General features: G+C 32.2%; 2 protein-coding genes across 3 annotated transcripts; both read left to right on the forward strand.

The window, feature by feature from the left end:
* The first annotated feature begins 483 nt into the window (after positions 1–483).
* LOC130802358 (uncharacterized) lies at positions 484–4,614 on the forward strand. The gene is made up of 3 exons (XM_057666330.1): positions 484–1,031; positions 2,552–2,740; positions 3,886–4,614. Exons 1-3 carry the CDS (start codon positions 849–851, stop codon positions 4,288–4,290), a joined length of 777 nt encoding a protein of 258 aa, XP_057522313.1. The 5' UTR covers positions 484–848; the 3' UTR covers positions 4,291–4,614.
* A 3,465-nt stretch (positions 4,615–8,079) lies between these two features.
* Positions 8,080–20,487, forward strand: LOC130802359 (uncharacterized protein At4g15545-like). Of its 2 annotated transcripts, XM_057666332.1 has the most exons (10): positions 8,080–8,714; positions 8,813–8,881; positions 12,546–12,596; positions 12,768–12,828; positions 12,937–13,002; positions 13,091–13,351; positions 13,748–13,793; positions 13,871–13,949; positions 15,134–15,258; positions 20,154–20,487. In XM_057666332.1, exons 1-9 carry the CDS (start codon positions 8,436–8,438, stop codon positions 15,224–15,226), a joined length of 1,005 nt encoding a protein of 334 aa, XP_057522315.1. In that variant the 5' UTR covers positions 8,080–8,435; the 3' UTR covers positions 15,227–15,258; positions 20,154–20,487. The 2 variants fall into 2 exon arrangements, with proteins under 2 accessions (XP_057522315.1, XP_057522314.1); XM_057666331.1 differs by lacking the exon at positions 20,154–20,487 and having other exon boundaries at positions 8,265–8,714; positions 15,134–15,438.
* Positions 20,488–20,882: the final 395 nt, after the last annotated feature.

The following is a 20,882-nucleotide window of genomic DNA, read 5'->3' on the forward strand; positions in this document are numbered from 1 at the left end:
TATATTTTTTCTTACACATTAGCCGAAACATATAAAATAAGCTTAAAAATGAATAATATCAAGTTAATAACTGTAATGTAGCAAGTATTTTAAAATAGAGGAAGTATATACAAAAACACACATAGAAGTATATATTCAAAAGATTAAATTGTAATTACTATAATATTTTATATTACATGCACAAGATAATATAAAGTGATATGTTTTTTCTTTCACACGTCAAATATTATTTTATCTATAATTTCATGGTTAACAAAATATCAAGATAATTTAAACTAATTTTATTATATTTAAGACATTTTTTTAAATATTTTTTAATTATCCTTACTTAGCACGAGATTCAAGATAATAATAATAATACAGCTCGTTTTGTATAAAATCACTATCTCATAATAAGACGGCCTTCAAACAAGAGGTCCGTAAATTATAGGGGAAATGAACGATCGAGGCAGTAGATTCGTATTCCTTTCAAAATAAAAAATAAAAAATAAAAAAAAGATCCGTATAAGATTTGTGTTTTACTCTCTGCACTTAGGAACTGTCTCCAAGAAATTCGAAATGTGAATTTGGAAGCGCAGGCGTTACTTCTTCACAATTCAAACCCACAGGCATCTTTAACAATCAATCAACCCACAACCTCCGCATTTACATCCATTCTCTTTCTCTTTCTCATTACTTATAGTGATTCTTCCCTTTCGAATTTCAATTAATCCGTTATTCCGTTTCAGATTTCTTCTATGGATTAATTTTATCTATTTCACACTTTGAATCACTCCTTTTTTTCTCTTTTTTGATTCATTTTATTTCTTCATTGATTGATTGATTGATTGATTTAGTAGATTTTGAGAATGGCGACACCGACGCCATTAAATATGGTTGAGAAAGCTCATCAGTTGTATCGTGAAGGTCGTTTTACTCAAGCATTAAGTCTTTATTCGGATTCACTTTCTATTGCTAAAACTAAAGCTCAGAAGATTGCTCTTCATAGTAATCGGGCCGCTTGCTTTCTTAAATTGTACGACTTCAAGCAGGTTCGTTCGTTTCGTATTTTTTTTATGTGGAAGTATTTAAATATTATTTATTATGAGTTGTGAATATTGTGGTTGTTTGTAATTTAGAAAACGCAAATTAGCTGTTTAAATCTGGAAAATTCGATATAGTTAGAATTTTTTTGTCTATTGAATTTAAGCAACAATTGAATTTGACTGAATATTGAGGCTCCAGTTAATTGCAAGAGATGTGGAAATAGTGAAGAATATGTTTAACAATCTACTTTATGTTTGGCATTGAAGAAATGGTTTTCCTTTAAATATTTCCTTACAATTTGTCGATTCGATGCCAGCAAATTTGCTATATTTGAGACCTATTTGGAGAATTTTAGTTGAATTTGAACAAATTGTGCCCTTAATTGAACTAAGCTCTGTTGTGCAACTATATTAATTAGTGTTTTTATTGATAAATTTATTAGTTCACATAGCCGATCCCTTTTTTTTTGGGAGAACAGTTTTGGCATTGTAGTTATCTTAAGTGATGAATTTGAATTATGATCGATCATATTACTTATTAGTTTCATTCGAATTATTATGCTATCTTAGTGACTTGTAGTTGCATGGGCAAACAGTTGTTTTATTTTGTTGTATTCATGCTGTACAAGGTTGATCTTCATGTTGTTCTAGTCTTCTAGACTATAGTTTTATGATGTTTCATTGGTATGGCCTTAATCTAAAGTAATATTATGTAGTGTTGACAACGTTGGAAATTTGAAATAGGAGAATTTAATAATGGTTTTTAAATTCATGAAACGGTCAAAATAGATTTGTTAGATTGACAAATAAGGCCAAGAACATAGGATTTCAAGTTCCAGTGGATATTGATTTCCAAAACTTGTAAGATTAATCCAATTCGTGTGTCCATTGCAATTTCCAAAGTGCTAACCAGCCATAAAAATCTAATTGCTGGGAGTTCTATGAGTAAATGATTTCCTAGGAGAAACCGTGGTAAGTAATTTCCAAATTTTAGATATGCCAAACATAATTTTTGGTCAATTCAGCATTTGGAAATGTTTCGGCTTTTCCAAGTAGCAAAAATATAGTCAAATGAATTCGTAGCATGGCATCTGCATAAATCCAAGTTTCTCAATGTTTTATGTGTCCTGAATGTACTAATGTGACTATGTGAGTATCATTTTGTTAGCAGATTTCATTTATCTGCTCTTGTAGCATCAATTTTAGATGTGGAAAGATATATCACGGTGAGGAGGACCCTTTTAACTTTTCTCTCTTTATTTGTTAAGAATTTAGATAAGTCCTATTATCAAGACTGATGTGGGGTATGCATGAGGAAACAACCCTGGGTATGTTGCCTGAAAGGCTAAGACGGGGTGTATGTGTGTCTGCTTTGCACTGCTTCATTTGGAGGGGAACTTATGTATTGTTTATAATTATAGATTTCTTTCTAAAATTGAATTTATATGAGTGATGCTTTTGCTCGATTTCCAACCTGTTGAATACTCTTGTGGCTTCTGTAACTAACTATACTGTTGATCCCCTAGGCAGCTGCTGAATGCACTTGTGTTCTTGAGCTTGATCATAAGCACACAGGAGCATTAATGTTGCGTGCCCAAACGTTGGTCACATTGAAGGAGTATCAATCCGCACTATTTGATGTCAATCGACTCCTAGAGTTGAATCCCTCATCGGAAGTATATTTAAACCTGCAAGCTCGTTTAAAAACACAATTGGTATGTCTCTTTCTCCCTAAACCCCTACAAAGTACTACTATTTTGATGGCTTCTTTTCCTGTTACATAAAATTAATCCTTGTTTCCGTTTCCATTATATTGGTGGTATCCAATAAAAAAATACCCGTTATGTGGAATGAAACGAAGAACTAAAAGCACTTATGCAGTATGAATGAAACTTTTATGTTTTTGATTTAGAATTTAGAATTTTCTTAAAAAATGACGAAGTGTCTCAAAGTTATGCAACTGTATAAGGATTTTCAAGAGTGTCAAAATTTGTTATTAATTGATTTTAGGCTTTTGCTTGGTCATCAATGTTTAGCCTATTAGATTTACTAGCGAGTATCAATATGACTCGACCTGCTAAAGATTTGATGAAGAAGATACTTGTGACCTCCAATTAATACCATGCCTCTTTATAGTAATCGGCTAAGAAATGCTAAAGGAGCAAGACATATTATTTTGGGGCAATTCCGAAGCAACGAGATCATAATTTTTCTTAATCACTAATTTCCTTACAATAGATTTCTTTCCATAGAAATCTCACCACTTAGTACTCTTAGTTGTATATTTTCAGTCATTTATCTCTAGAAGCCGGACTATTTATGGGTTTTTTTTTTTTAAGCATAAAGCCGTTAAAGTCTGCGTTGTTGGACAAAGTAATGGCAAAAAATGTATATGATTCATGTAACCATAATCATATAAACTGAACTTTTTTGCTAGCTACAAAACTGCTTGTTGATATTTCCAATTAGTTATTTATATTTGCTTTTGTTCTATATTAAATTAACCCTTTGTTACCTGGACTTTTCACTTTAACTCAAGCACTCGTGTTGGACCCTTGATAATGATACTCGAACATAGGTATAACACTTTGACATTTCAATTTGGTTCAAAATATTGAAGTATTTTCTTAAAATAGCCAAGTTAGACATTTGGACACGTATCCAAGTCGGACACCGGTATAAGAGTTCAGGCAAAATAGGTTCAAATTCATGGTTGGCCTTGGTGATATTTTATAAAAGTTGTAGGTAGTTGACTACAGTTTTAGTATGTGCAGTCAATATATATGCTCTTTATTTGTTGACCTTTACTAGTCTTAGCCACTGGCTATTTTTGATATGGTTATTTTTCTGCTCAAGGAAGTCTCTTGCTCCGATCCCTGAGGTAGAAAGCGAACTCGAGGAAGATGATGAAGATATTACTGCAGATATGTCAGAAAAATCTGAGGAGCAGAAGGATTTAGAAGCGACACAGGAGAAAGAAGACACAGACGCATACACCATTGAGAAGCCTGTACTCAATGTCCACACTCCTGACCGTATTGTAAATCCTGAAACCAATGGTGATCAAAAGTCTTATGATCCTCATTCAAAGGGATGGCAAACAATCCCAAAACCAAAGGGGCACTCTAGACTTGACTACTCACGTTGGGATAGAGTAGAAGATGATTCTAGTGAAGAAGACGATGAAGAGGATGAAGAAGATGACGATACCCATCCGCAATATAGATTCCGTGTGAAAAATGTTGATATACGGCCAGTTAAATGAATATATTTATACATCATTAGCACAAAACCTATACCTGGGGCTGCATACCGATTTATTCTAGTTATGGAGTCTTGAACATCTTGTACGGCATTTATATTGTCCTGCTTCTCGACTTTTCTACATACTAGCCGAACTACAAAGGCTCACCACAAGTTTTTGACATGGAATATCAATTTGATGTATATATCTTTCATAGTTTATACTACAAGCACTGTTATTTGTGGAGTTGGGGACGTATATATAGGAAAACTTGTGACTTTTACTTGACAAACTCGATGGTTCATTTGGTGTTAATTTTATATAAATTTCAAGTAAAGTTTACGATGGACATTGCTCATCAATCGAAATATTGTTTGCTGGAGGTTGTGATGCTTTTATGGAGCAAATTTGCAACATTCCATTGATACAAGCTCTTTAGGAGATGAGAGGTATTGGGTCGGTTTAAGATTGAGTGCATCAAAGATTAACCTATTTTCCTGTTAATCGGACAATCCGTCTTCAAGTTTGAAGTGTTTCGTTTCTTCTAGGCTATGCTGAATTTTCGGAGAAGCAGAATGTAGAACTTGTTACTTTGTAGTTATTTTCGCGCATCAAGTTTGGTAGGGCAATAATAAGTGTATTGAGTTTGCTTTTGTTGAATTTTTTTCTGAATTATAAGGTAGGATGAGAGAAGGATAGGATTAGATGGGATTCAAATTCAGAATTTTAATTGAGAAAATACATTATCTACTTCAACTTAGACAAGACTTGACTCATGTTATTGATGTAGTTGTTAAGTTCAAACACTCATTGTTGGACAATTAAAAGAGTTCATAAGTTAATTTCTTCCAAAAAATTGGTTGGACTTTAAATAAACGCTTTGCTTATATAATTAAAATGAGCTAAAAATGGGTTATTAATTATGGTATATTTTCTTCTTGTATCATGATACCTTACTAAATATTTATAATAGTCAACAACCTAATTATATTTTACAAAACCAAGTAATTAAAGTGTGAGTCATTTTATCCAATCTGACATACTTATTTCAATGAAAATAAAGAATAAAATTGAAAATGGGCTGAGTTGGATTGGAGCGGATCAAGAGGGTCTAGCTCAATTGCGTTCATTTTATTTTTCAGCTCAATCCTTATCCAGTCCATTGCATAGGTGTACTCTTAAATCAATAAAATGTGGTGTAAATTGTATATCAAAACCAAGTGCTCCATTTTTCTTTTTCATTTTTTTTGGTCTATTATTTATTTATTTTTCTCTAAAATGGTGTTTCTATTGGAATACTTTATCTTTACAAGTTCTTTGATTAGCTTGACTTGCTACTTAAACAAGTTTTTCTCTTGAGTAATGCCCTAATAAAATTGAGTTTTTTAATTAATGCCGAAAATTTATAATCATTCACAATTCTATTCAATTGGCATAAAATTTTTATTAGGGATATTCGTAACTTGATACTCACATTAATCCGTGTTTTCAACTTAAATAATTCAAATACCTAGATAATTTGAATTGGGACAACAACGTCCAACTGACCCGACTAGCACTCAAGGCTCTGGCCTTTGTTGGTACTTTTAACCACCATTGTGACAAGGTACTGGCTCTGTGCTATAAGCTTAACAAAATACATTTTGTAATGTATTAAGAGGAATTAAGGTCGATTTTGGGTCAATTGTTTCAAACCGGTTTAAAATTAGATATCGTGTTTATATTGGTTTTACATGATTGTGAATCCATTTTAGAGTCGGATTAAAGTCAAATTCGATTATAAGGTCAGATAAATGTCGATTCGTCAGATTTATTTTGAATATTTTAAGCTTAATTTCCAAAGTATTGATGTATTATGTTTAAATTTATTTTTTCAAATACTGGGGCCAGATTTGATCTGTGGATACAACGCAAGTCTTTCTCAAACCTAGTGCGAAATATTTCACTTTAAATAAGGGGTGTTTGGAATTTGATGCGTAACTTTTTGTCAAGCTAATTTTTGATATCATATCAAGAAACCAACTCAATTAAAAGTATAAACTAATGATTAAAAGCCTTTAATATGTCATATACTCTAACAATATTACAATATTATTCGGGTGCAAATGTTATCTTTAAATTAGTAATTTTGTCTAACCCTTGTTCAATTTCTTTTACGTATTTAGATAAATAATGAGGTAAGCATTGTTTGAACTCTAGAAGCGCATGTCGTCTATTAGCCATTAGGAATAAGGTGTGAATTAAGATTAGCATGCGCGGACGATGAAACTAACATGTGTTTGCCAAACTATTGTTGATAGTTAGATACTATTGTTGTTGGTTTTTAGAGGCTGGCTTTTTAATTGACTTGTTTAACCAATTAAAAATATTAACTTTTTTGATTTTTAACTTAAGTGGATAAGTAAGCTTTCTGAGAGAAATTTAGTAAAATTAAATATTAACTATTGCCTAATTATTAGAAAAAAATGGGTCAATAATTTAAAAACCATTGAAAAACTTCAAATTTTTATCAAATTTTTCGAAGACACAAGTTGTTTCTCAATTAAATAACAACTCCATCTCTTATCATACATAATTTTTCTATCACTACATAAATTATTAAAAATATAATAAAATTATAAGTGATTATTTTAGCATACTAAATTTAAGAATTGTCTTACCAAAAAACCGTCTCATTTAAAAATTTGCGAAATCAAAATAACTAATAAATTGAGAGCTATTCTTCTGAAAGACTGTTTTTTATGAAACGACCTCAAAACGAAGAGTCCATATACTAATAATTATATTAATTGAGCTATTTAATCTACATATAAAAACTAAAATTTGTTTAAATTAAAAGGAATAAATTACGTGAATTAAAATTGATGTATCACATAATGACATTGACATAGTACAAGAACATCACTTAGCTAGTTAGCTCTAGCCTCTTTGGGTCCTCCCACGTTCCTCGTGAACATCCTTAATTTATAATTTTGTAAAAAAAGAAAAAAACTTTTTGGTGTTCCACTTAATGGTCCTACAAATTAAAGCATTATATTGAATTTGTTGTATGTTGTTGGAGGGAAAACACTTAAAATTTGAACCAATAAAAGTGCTCATATCAAGACAAATTTAATCCCATTCCGCATATTAGCGTCTCACTCTGAAAACACCGCCCACTTATTAACAACAATCCAAACATTACGTCTCGTAAAAGATCGCTTTATTGAGAGACCAATTGTTTATTTGGCTTAATTATAATTTTTTATAATATTTTACTGCTAATGTGGGTTGTAAGTTGTAAGTTTTCGGATAGTTGCATATTTCTCCCTCTTTGAAGACATTTTTAGAGTCGAGGGACTTTTTGACCGCACTCTCCTATATGTGTATGAGCTGTCGTTTTTTTCCCTCCTCATACCTTGACCATAATTTTCTATGAGCGGGATAGACCGGGTATGATGATGATGATGATATTTTTAACAGTATGCAATTGATAATTGATTAATTTAAGATTATAATTACAATAGATATCTTTTAAAAGTTATTACCGATCATTTCAATTATCGGTTTACATATTATTATTCATTTTAAGGTCTGAATTGATCAATTTAACGCTGAAATTGAACACAATAAAAAAGATTATAAGTATTCTATTTAAGATTATAAACTTGTACGTAAAATTGAATTATTTTAATGTTAGAAATGTTCTCTTTTAGATCAAAATGATTTTTTTTGTTTTAATTGATTTATTTATTATTTACTTTAATTAAAATTAATTATTTTAATGTTAGAGTTGACACCTTTAAATTAAAATAAAAACACAAATTCTTGTATGAAACGGTTTTAACGTGAGATATGCTTTATATTTGGGTTAAATAGCCTAATAATAAAACTTTTAGCTTATGAATTCTTATTTTGAAGTTGTTTCACCGTAAGACGATCTCATATAAGACGAGCTAAAATAAAAATATTATTTTGAAAATTTTTGAGTTTGTGTGAGTTCATTAGTAGCAGCCTCGACGGTCTCTCGTGGGCTCAAACGTCACATCCCTTTCTCTCTCTTCTCTCTCTATCTACATTCTGCTTCCTTTGTTTCCTCCTTCATCGTCACATTCCACTAACAAATTCAACAATTTCCTCTTATCTTAGCGTTATCTATCTTCTTCCTCAATCTTAGGGTTCCGTTGATGTCGAATACTGGAATGGATTCGCCGGATTTTCATCTTTCTGATGAGATTTTAGCAGTTATACCTACTGATCCTTACGACCAGCTTGATTTAGCTCGGAAGATTACTTCCATGGCGATTGCTTCTCGTGTTTCTAAACTCGAGTCTGAAACTAATCGTCTTAAGCAGCAAGTTCATGAACAGGATCGAGTTATTGTTGAGCTTGAGGAAAAAGCTTCCAGGCTTCAACAAGCTTTTCAAGATGCTGATTCTCGCTTGAAACTTGTTCTTGATGAAAATGTAGCTCTCTTTTTTTTTTTTTACTTTTCATTTTTTCTTTTTCAATGATATTTCATAATCTTTTCTGATTTTTTGCTCTACTTTTTGGTTGTTTGAAGATGAAATTATCACAGGAGAAAGATTCGTTGTCTGCTACTGTCAACAAATTGAGCCGTGATTTAGGAAAGGTGAGATTTCTATTGCATTGTTCATCTAAATTGTGATTTTTGTTTCGCAACCACCGTTTGTTTATTTATCAAACTTTGAATGGCTGCCTATTTGGTCCGGAACGAGTCTGCTTTCCCACCACAGACAGGGGCGAAGGTACATGGGGCCTGGGGAGGCCCGACGCCCTTGCTGAAAATGCTATCTGTATTTTTAAGCTTTGGCCACTCCACTCATACTTCTTCCATTCGTTTTTACTTGCACCAAAATTAATTTTTACACTATTCATCATTTGAAGTATTTTGCATATTGCTGCTATCATATGAGAAAAAACATAGTCATACGTTATTTATTACTCTAGATATAAACAATTTGACAAAAGCAAAAGTGTTTGGGTACAAGTAAATAAGAACGGAGGAAGTATATGATATATAGTTTAAGAGTGTAAAAATATAACAATAATTACTATAGCTCGAGGATCAAATCCTAATTTAAATTTATTAAATTTTAATAAACTAAAAATTTATACTCCAACATGTCACTACTCTTTTATCTTTCATAATTTTTCATTCATTATTGTTAGTGTGTGTATATTTTGCTATCTTGTAAATTTAATATAGTGTTTGTTTGGGACTTGCTAGGCAAATATATGAAGTAAAAAATAATTAGTTTTTTAATCGAAGGGGATAATTATGAGGAAGCTTCAACTCTATTTATTGAATATAATTTTTGCTATTATTTAAGTTCATTTCAGTCTACATAATTTAAAATTTTCATAGTTTAACTAGCTTTTATATAGTAAATAATTTGCTAGCTTTCATAGTTCATCTTTGCTGTTAACCACAGAGCTTTAATGTAGGCAATTTTTACCATTTATCAAACTTTGCCTGGTAAAATGAGGACACTTAGACTTTGCAATCATTAAGTAAATGTAATTTGTTTTGTAACGAGTCTTCTGATAGGGGCTCTTTCAAGCTTTAAAAGACAATGAGAAAAGAGAGATGAATGTAGAAAAACCAAATTTAAATTTCTCTTGGTTACCTTCATTTTCTTGCATGTTTACAGAAAAGTTTATTAAACCTATTGAACGAGTATAAAGCTTGAGTCTCTTTGTATAAAATGTTTTGCTTATTTGGAGCTCATGACATTTTGAAATGCTCATTGAAATATCTTTTTTAACTTATTAAAATTAAGATGTGACGTATAGCGTTCCGTATGATATCAACTACATGCTGAAATGCTTATTTTGAAGCAATTTGTTTTTCTAGCAGTTTCTTTTTGAAGAACATATATATTAGAGAGTGAACTATTGCTACATAACACACCTTTGTTTAGAGATTTTAGATAAATTTATGAACTAAGCTCTTGGAAATTATGCTCTCTACTTGAATCGGGTAATTTGTAGTAAAATTTTTCTAAATCATGGCGAGTTACCGAGCCTCCTTTTTCTAAAATGTAGCTTTGTGTGTTTGAGGTAAATGTAGTTGGGGAATGTGATGGATGCAAGAGCTAAAGGGTTTTTGAATGTTTTGGAATAGATTGATTATTTGATTGTCTTCTGCCAAGTTTACTAAAAGACTAATGATAGACATGCTTGGATTTTCTATGGAATTTGGTATAAAATCTTTAAGTGTCTATCAAAGCTTTTCAGTTGCTAAGGGAACTAAAATCAATTTTTTAGGGCTATTTAGGTTGCTATTTCCTTCCTTTTTTTTTTACTTGGTTAATTGTAAAGCTCTTATAATGTATTGTTGTGCATCTTCCTATAATTAATGCAAAAGTATGAAATCCGCTTTAAATTTTGTGCAAGTGAAACTATTCCATGCATAGAAGGACCTTGTATACTTTTTTTTTTTTTTTTCTTTTTTTTATAAATGCACTTTAACAAGAGTTTATGGAAGCTTAGAACAAGAGATTTTCTCATCCACCTCTCTCCGATCTCTCTTAATCATGTTTTACGAAAGCTCAATTCTACTCAAAGTTGTAGGATTAAAAGTTCCGTTGTATGAAATGCTCGTGAATTGTTCTTCTCAAAGTTATAGAGATTGAAATAATCGTTACTGTTAAAAGCACACCAAACATGAAATTGGAACATAACTTCTGTTTCTAGCATTGTACATGGCATCCAACCCCTTTGCCGTACCCAACATGAAGTGCCTTTAGTGATGTTGGTTGTAAAGAAGAGAATTGGTAGGTTAAGCTGATTGTTGAACTTATTTAGGTTGTTCTAACTTTTAGATAGGTTTGCAAACTTTTGTTTCGATAGAAAAAAATGAACTTCTTGGGAGACTATATGCTTAGTGTACACGATGGGATATATATATATATATGTATATGTATATATATATATATATATATATATATATATATATATATATATATATATATATATATATATATATATATATATATATATATATATATATATATATATATATATATATATATATGTATGTATGTATGTATGTATATATATATATATGTATATACATATACATAGATAGGTTTGCAAACTTTTGTTTCGATAGAAAAAAATGAACTTCTTGGGAGACTATATGCTTAGTGTACACGATACATATGCTTAGTGTACACGATATATATGCTTAGTGTACACGATATATATATATATATATATATATATATATATATATATATATATATATATATAGATATATATATATCTATATATATATATATCTATATCTATATATATATATATCTATATCTATATATATATATATATATATATATATATATATATATATATATTGGAAACAAATAAGAGGTAAAATTTCCCTTATGTAAAAATCAAATGTAGTAATGGCGTTTAAATTTAAAATTATTCCTTTTAAGTATATAATGATCTTTTGATTTAGCTTTCTTAAAAGGTTTCACGGGTGAAATCCACTTATGAAAGTGTATGCTTAAGAAGAGGATTATAAGTAAGAGTTGAGATTTCATTACGCTACAATAAGAGCATTAGAGTATTTGAATTTTACTAATATAGTTGAAGTGACGTTTGTGAGGCTTCATATAATTTAATAGTTCAACATTTGGACGATCTTGGTAACACTTAGCCAACCCCAATCTTTTGGGATTTAGGTTCTTGTTTTTATTAATTGACTTTTTAAAATGTTAAATTTTTTTTTTCCCTTGATCCATATTAAAGGTTTAACTCTTGAAGATAGTCTTAGTGGTTGTTTGGTAAGAATTAGATGTTGTAAGCATGAAAATTCTACTTTCTAGGTAATGAGTAGACTTTTTGGTTGGACATGGGAATTTCTACGTTCCATGGGAAGTTTCACTTAGCTAGGGGAGACTAGGTGTGTGAATTCTTCACGTTTTACGGAAGGTGAAGCATTCTAGGAATTACTTTCTATGATATTGGCATTTGCCAACCAAACAATAACTGAAGTGTCTACTCCCTAAGAAAATACCTTTCCTCTCTATTTGCTTTCAACCAATATTTCACTAAGCACTCCTGGATAAATGTAGTTGTAGATGCCGTGCGTCCTATGTGTTTTTTAAATCAGAGTCCAGAAGATGCTGTTGCTTGTACATTTCATGTGTTCTGCAGCTCTTGAAATGTTTTGCTTTGAGAATTATCCTTGTTGGATTAATCTCTAAAAATTGTGCTCAAGTGATTCATCATTTACTTATATCTTATTTTATTTTCATTCATGGCAGCTAGAGACATTCAAGAGACAACTTATGCGATCACTTAGTGAAGATAATTCTGTAAGTTTGTCCTTTTATTATTATTTTTTTTTATCGTTCTTTTCCTTCATTATGAAAATCCTCCCTAGCTGCAAGGGCAAATCATGCTTGTTTGTCATCTCAAAAATTTGCAGTCTTGGTTCTGGATTTCGATAATTAAAGCAATGTTTGTTAATATTGTTTCAATGCTAGGCTGAAACAGTTGATATTGGAACATGTGATCAATCTGTTCCTAGAGCTTATTCAGACAAAGGTAGTTATTTTAGCTCATAAACTACTTATTTATGATATGCCTTATTGATTTGCGTTGATGCCATGGTATAAGGTACTTATGCATTTCTATTTTGGTTGCTGTTTTTAGATGACAGCTACACAAGGTACCATTCTTATAATGGTTCTAGTGAAGCAAGATACTCAAGTGATGAAAGTATGGAGACCCTTTTTTCTTTCACTGGATTCTCCTTTGTCATTATTTTGCATTTCTTAGGCCTTAACTTTTCTTTTTGGTTTTGTAGCCATGAAGAAAACTGGTCAAAGATTTTCATTAACTCCTTACCAGATTACTCCTCGGCTAACTCCTACTGGAACTCCAAAAGTTATATCCACTACTGGTTCTCCCAAATCATATTCTGCTGTTGGATCTCCCCAAAAGAACTCTGGGGCCACAACTCCAACTACATTCCAGTATGATGGGCGGTCTTCTCTGCCTGCATGGTATCCTTCAAGTCAGCAGTCCTCAGCAGCCAACTCACCACCTCGGGCCCGTCCTTTGCCAAGTATGGAATTTCACTCACTGATTCAAATTCAAGTGCTGCCCATCTGTTAAAAATAGCTCATGACATAGAAATGCAAGTTTCTGGAAAAATAGTGTTGAAACACTGTTTAAAATAGCTTTCCTGCAGTATATTCTATGTTTTGAAGTAGTTAATTTTCTCCTAAGGTAGTCTGCTGAATGAGCATTGGACTATATATAAGCAGAATATTTCCCAAGTTGCGTCAGTCATTTAACTTCTCTGAGTCTTGACATTGTTAATAAAATTTACAGTTGGATGACAACCTTGTTATTATGTAGTTAATGGTGCTGTTTTTGTTGTATAGATAGGATAGTTAAGATATTCACCTGTATTCTGTGGACATTATGTTTGCACACTGACCTATTCTTTACGATATAGGTCGAACTCCGCGAATTGATGGAAAGGAGTTTTTCCGCCAGGCTAGGTAATATTCATTTTTTAATTCTTCATTCAATATTGAGTCAAGTTTGTCAAGCAGATGACTTATATATTCTATACCAGGAGCCGATTGTCATATGAGCAATTTAGCGCTTTTCTGGCCAACATCAAGCAGTTAAATGATCACAAGCAATCGCGAGAGGTAATAATAGCTCTAATGTCTAATTTGCGTAGTTTGTGTTTTGCGTACTTACTAGTAATCATGTGAAGTTGTAAACCTTGTTCTCTATCTGATGTCGTTGCTACTTGATGTGAGCTGCATATGGTAGTATTATTGAGGGTGGCAAGAGTAGAACATGTATGTAGTTTCTGTTTGTGGCTTTGAGTTAACTCTAGTACTCATTTCTATTACATTGCAACACTATCTTATGATTATTTGGTGCTAACATTATAGCTTCAAAAATCTGTGGTCATGCTCAGCTAGCTAATCCTCAACTATCCCTTCGTTCCTTAAAGTTGTTCCCATTTGCAATTTTGGGTTAAACTATTTGTTGCCATATCTTTTCATTTAATCACAAATTTTGGACAAATTAACCTTGTTCATCCTCATTTTAATATTTTAAAAATGCGTATGGTCTCCAAATATCTTTCACTAACTTCATTTTAACAAATTTATATTGCTTGTGGTCCCCACATATCTTCCATTACTTCTTTTTGACATTGTTATATTTCTTATGGTCTTTACATGTTTCTCACTAATTTTATAAAAATATATTTTTAATAGTTGTGGTCCCATATTTTTTCTACTAACTTTCTTTTAAATTTTTTTAGATAATTATGGTCTATACTTTTCCTCCATCAAATCAATTATTCACTAATATAATATATCCACTATCAAAATAATTATTGTTTTTTGATTTTTGTGAGCATTCCTTGTGGGAATTTTTTAAGGAACGGAAGGAGTATAATATATAATTACTTAACTAGGGCAAGGACTCTATATATTTATATCTCTGTATGTTGGCACGGGTGGATAAGACATAATGGTTATGTGCCATGAACAAGAAGTAATGATGGTTTTGAGCCTGAAGTTAAGTGGAGGTGTTTATTTAGTTTTTATCTGACCTTTAGAATGGAAGTCAACATCATTGAAATAAAAAAAAACTAATCTCTCACCCTGTCCGGCCACTAAAGTTAAAATTTCAATAAATGTTCGTAAGAGCATTAATATTTGTTTTTGTTCTTTCTTTCGGTTAGATGTCTAGACATGTGGGTTATCTTAGTGTATACAAATGTTTCCTTGATTAACCTTAAATATGGGAGGACCCTCCTTTGTTTTTGTGCTTTCCAGAGCAGATTAAAGCACTTACTACTTATTCATTTCAGGAAACCTTGAGGAAAGCAGAAGAGATACTTGGTAATGAAAACAAAGATCTTTATCTCTCATTTCAAGGGCTGCTTAATCGCAATGTTAATTAGTCCCTGCAAGTTTGAAGTTTTAAGCCATTGTGGTAAGACCAAACTTTCTTTATTGATCAGTGCCTTTTATATGTAATTTTTCTGAACAGCAATGCAATTTTTGCAGTGAAAAGTATTTTAGAAATAGATTAATATCTGGCCCTGCTAAGATCTGTAATTCCGATGTTTATAGATTTATAGTACGTCTGTTATGTGACAGTTCTCTTTTGTTACCACTGTTATTCATTCTGTTTTTGCAACTTAACACACATGTTGAGCTTTCTTTTTGCTCTTCTACAGTGATGTTTAGGGAATAGTTTTTTCTTTGCGTAACTTTTGCAAGTGTGTTTGCGCTGTGAACAAAATGAAAGGAATTGAATTCCTTTTTTCGATTTGATTATCTGTGGAATAATAATTTTAAAACGTTTAGAGGAATGGGGTGGAAGAAAAAATTATAACTTTTTGCTATACATTTCACCTTGAATCTTTTTCTTTGGCCGTTTTGAACTCAAGTTATGACTAGAGTAGTGGAGCATGGATGGCAAAAGAGTGATTGATGATTTACTTATAATAGGCTTGTGATTTTTATAGTGCGGTCAATGTTTAGGGTTATTGGTATCTGGCTTTAAGGGTAGCTTATAGGTTTTATAATTGTATTTAGTTTCCGGATTGAGTTAGCTATTTTTGGTGTTTGGTAAAATAGTTTTTTTCAAATAGCTTTTGATTTAAAATCTAGCTTTTGGTATCAATTTTGAGAAGCTACGAAATAGAAGCGTTTTCGATAAGTTTTTAAGCTTAACATAACAAAGATGTATCCGTACTTGTCAAAATATAAAATAGTACATCAATTTTCAACCTTATGAATACTAATTTCACTAGCTAAAAATTATAAGTCAATTAACTAAGATAAAGCCATGAGCTATAAGCTAATTACCAAATAGAGCCTTAACTTATGTTGCACATATCAATCAATGATTTAAGTACTTGATTTGTGTCGGATATGATTAGAAGGTTCCATTTTCAAAGTGTATAAATTTGTTTTTTTATTTTGTTAGTCATTAAGGTATCTAAAAAAGAATGAGTTTTGATTTGCTTAGGTGTGTGATGTACAAGGAAATAATTTTCTCTCTATTCTTTTATGTTTTTGCTTAACTTTGGCTCTTTCGGTTTCCTGTTAGTCCATCATGCCTTTTCATCCACATCTTAATATTTAGAAAAAGGATAAGAGCGGAAGAATTTAATGAAGCCACATGCTACTTATTAGTTATACTAACCAGAGAAAATGGACAAAGTGGGAAGAGATTAATCAAGGTTGCATGGAAGTGTTTGCTGTGTAATGATAACTCAAATAGAAGTGCTTTTGATACAATATTAGTATTTTAGGATAGTACTCAAAGTAATAAAAGATAATTATTTGCTTTGATCTTTATGAGTTGTTTTTATTTGCTATCATGGGCTTATATATTAATTATGGTGGTTTATTTGCTATCATGGGCTTATATAGTACTCAAAGTGGTTTTTCTAAAGATGTTACGAAAACAGTGAATTTGAGAAATTTTATGCATCCTTATGTAAGTAATTAGGAAATTTTGTGCTAAATGTTTCTCTGGTAATGTTCTCTCGTTTTTGCATTGAAATTGGTTGCATTCTTGAAACTTATTTAGGATTTAGGATTTCTTTCGCATTTTCTTCGAGAAAGAAAAATCCCATCAAGGGATTGGATCCTTTGTTGATGATTACTTAAGTTCTATAGTTTCATGACAAGAAAAGTGCATTTAATCAAGGTAAGAATTTTAGTTGTTTCGTCATGGACAATTTAAATTCTTCCAACATTGTAGCTTTATAAAATCTTAGGTCATCAACACTTCAGCCAACTTTGAGCCTCTTTTCTTCCCCTCTTGGCTCTAATCTTTATTAGAACATATTATAAACTTATATCCCATCATCAACTTTCTTTCATCTATAATTTTAAGCTTATACAATAATTGTGTTTTGTAGAAATCCATGCAAGGGCTTCGAGTTGATAAAAGGTTTACAAGTGTTTCATTTGTGAAGTCCTTTTTCTTTAATGCTAGACGTCATTGGCCAACCACCTTTATCACATGATTCTATTATATATTCTACCCTCCGCTACATCTTGCATTAACCACTCATCCATCATGACACAAATTTCATTTCTCTTTTTATCTTGGCTTGAATACCACAATTTGCATATTTTCCTTTCTTTTGAATTTCTTGGTCTGTCCACCAATTCATTTTGTCTGCTAAATACAAAGAATGTTAATTTTAGGTTTTTAATGTAATGTGTCCAAAATTGTGCATGAATGTGGGAGGAAAATATAAATACATATAGGTGCCAAATCTTTTGCAAGCCATTTTGCTCTTATTCTTTTCCTTATACAAATGATATATATATTTGAGCAACTAAGGTAAATACAAAGATTGTAAGCCAAGTTTGATTCGATGAAGTATATTCTATAACTCGACACCATAGTGCAAAATCTCAAATACATTCAGGGTGATAGTTGTGAAACCACTTTTACGGTGAAATAAGATCTCAAAAATTGTTACGTTACGGTAGTGATGCGACCAATTTTTTGCACTTCACTACATGCAGCTCTTAAATTTCTTCCTGGTGACCACCATTGCACAATATCGCTGTTGGGGTTTAGTTTCGTACTTTGCTTCTTTCCTCTTTGTTGCTACATGTAAACTTTTCGGCCTTGTTTTGAATTATAGATATGTTATAGTATGTTTGTCCTTATTGACTCTCTATACAAACCACCTAATCCCCTATTAAAATCAAACAAAGCTAATTTACCACACCGACTCAAACCCAAATTCCCTACCTTGTTAGGTTCTTAATATCGAATATGGTAGTGGAAATGACTTTTCTATGCTATTCACATGCTAATGTAACACTCATCTTCAAACATGTGTTTTTCTTTCTAATTTTCCATTACTCCTTAATGCCACCATCCCAAAAGGTGATGGTTGAGGATTAAGGTTGTGATGAAAAAAATGATTAGAGTAGGTAAACATGATTATAAATCTTGTCAAGTAATTTTCTTAGCTAAATTTAATATCAATAATCAAACAGCCTATGAGTGCATCATTATTTAAACAAAACCATCTCATCCTCGAATGCATTTTCACCTCGCCTCCTCTTCATTCATGGTGCTTTCTCCCTCCTTAACCCCAAAACCATAATGCTAAATCACCACAAAATCCCATGGCAGTCTAAAATTTCATCTGGATTTGGGCCTTCAACGCCACCACCATCACACTAGACTCCAACTCCGATTGCCACTCCAAGCCCACGACAACTTTGTTGATTGCAGTGGTCGCGCTGGTTGTGGTGATGGGTGTTGGACGGTGTTGTGAATTCATTCCTAAATTTTCTCTTGTTAATTTCAGGGGAAAACTTGTAGTAAGAGGTCGCCTACTCCAGTTATAAGTTTTGAAGATTTTAATGGTTGCGATTGTAAGCGAATAATTAGACATGGAAATTTTACCTCCAATCTAAGAGTACGTGTAGTACCCTAACCCAACCCAGGGTAATAATATCAACAGAAAAAAATTTCACTTTCGTCTTTAGTTTATCTGTGTTCTTGATCAAATGCACTTCGTTTTCTTTTTCCTCCTGCACCCCTATTAAAATGGTTCTTCCTCTCTCCCATCCTTCATCTTTCTCCCTCTTTCCGATCAAATCAAACACCATTTCTCTCGCCTCCATCTTGAATTCTCACTTTCTTTCCATCATGAATCAAATCAAACACTTTCTCTCTCCTTGACAATACCAGAGCCATGAATCAAATCATTGTTTTTGAGGTAATGAATGTTCTTGTATAAATGCTAAGCCATGCATAAATTTACTCCCAGAATTATTTTGCAATTTATAATCTTCCCATGTACTCTTTGTCCCCTAAAATTCTCCTCCAAATTGATAGTGGGAATCCAGGCAACACCTAAATAGTAAGCCTTTTTTTATTGGTTTTCATGTCTACCTTAAAGGTGGACATTGAGCTGATCTGAGAACTACTTTGTACCGGATTATCCTGGAACCGCCAAGAATAAAGGTGTACCCTCTACCACCCAAGAACTCAGTTAGTTTACATACAAATAGAATAATGGCTAAACCGACCCACTGAACTGCCTGCAACTATTTTTTTCATTGGAGGTAGACATTTAATTCGTTAGTATTTTGTATCTTATTAATATTAATAAAAAATTTGGATAACACAACGTTCCAATTACGGAAAGAGAGTAGAAAATCGTTGGGCCATTTCGGACTTGGGCTCTTAATGAACCTGTGCCTGACCTCAACAGTAGTGACAGTTCGTTTCAGGCTCAAAACTGCCTACAACCGGTCCGACCAAACCTAAAATTGGGAGGGCTTCATTTTTATTTCGTAGAACATCTAAATTGTAAAGTAGGACTTAGCTAATAGTTTTGCTGTTGAGGTAGTATTATCATTTCTTTAATGTAGGTCATCACTGTACTCGAATTAATTGCTTAATCTTGCTTTCCGAGGAATTAAGACATAGTAAAAAGTGCATGAAATGTAGCATGTAACCTATACTCTTTGCTTTGCATATGGTATGTATGTTCTCCTAGATTGTAATCCCTACTACTTTACATGCTTTATTTTGTAACGCATATGCGCACATGTAATTGGGTTTGTCACTTCTCGTTTTAATATGGACGTTCATGCTATTGGGACCATCATCATCATCATCATCATCATGATGCTATTGGGACTACATGCTACTTAATTGTGTATTGGATGTATTCCTAGCAATCCTTTATTTTTGTTTAAACATGGTTAGTGTTGGCTACATAAAGTACCCTGGAACCAACTTCTTCAGTTCAGATTTTCTTGTCCTCCGACCTCCATAGTATACTAAGTTGTTGGATGTCTAAGTCGAAGTTGTTTACTATGTTGCAGATGATAGTTCAAACTTTTCTACAGCTGCTTGCTGAGAGTCGTCTGCTCTATGACAACAGCGCAAAATTGAGGAGGTTGTCTACTATTAGGGAGGTTGCTTGTTGTCAACTTGAATGTGCTATTTTTTTTAATACCAGCTGTGATGTAAATAAATTTGGATGTTATCTGGAGAACAACTAGATCTAGATCCACCAGCAATCTGATTCTGGAATTTCCTCGAAGCAGAATTTTGCTTGCCATTTTCCGTGGCCCATAAATTAATCCTGCATTAGTTGAAACTGGTTTGTTAGTCATTTTAATTTTTTTATTAAAAAAGTTATAATTTATAAACAAATAATAATTATGTATCACTTGTTTGCTATTAATAACAGCAAACAAGTGGTATATATTAGGGAACAAGGAATAACTTTTGTCTTTTGCTCTAGTCAATTGTAGCCAGTCAAGGGGATATCACTTGGTAATTGGTATCCTCCTATGATCATAGTTTTAGTCCCTTTTTATATGACCATGAGGACCAAGCCCAACCTACTGTTGACCCTACTGACGAGGGGTAGAGTTTGTCCTTGCCATCGGGTGTTTATTTGGACGAGCTTGACTTGTCATAATCACATGATGATGCGGGGTTGTCACAACTAGTGGGTGTTCACTGTTCAATTTTAGTCGAGTATTAATACTTGACGGTCACTTAATAGCCTCTTACTATTGTAAGAGACGAATTAGACCGTCACA

The sequence above is a fragment of the Amaranthus tricolor genome, chromosome 16 (assembly GCF_026212465.1).
Source record: "Amaranthus tricolor cultivar Red isolate AtriRed21 chromosome 16, ASM2621246v1, whole genome shotgun sequence".
Classification (NCBI taxonomy): Eukaryota; Viridiplantae; Streptophyta; class Magnoliopsida; order Caryophyllales; family Amaranthaceae; genus Amaranthus; species Amaranthus tricolor.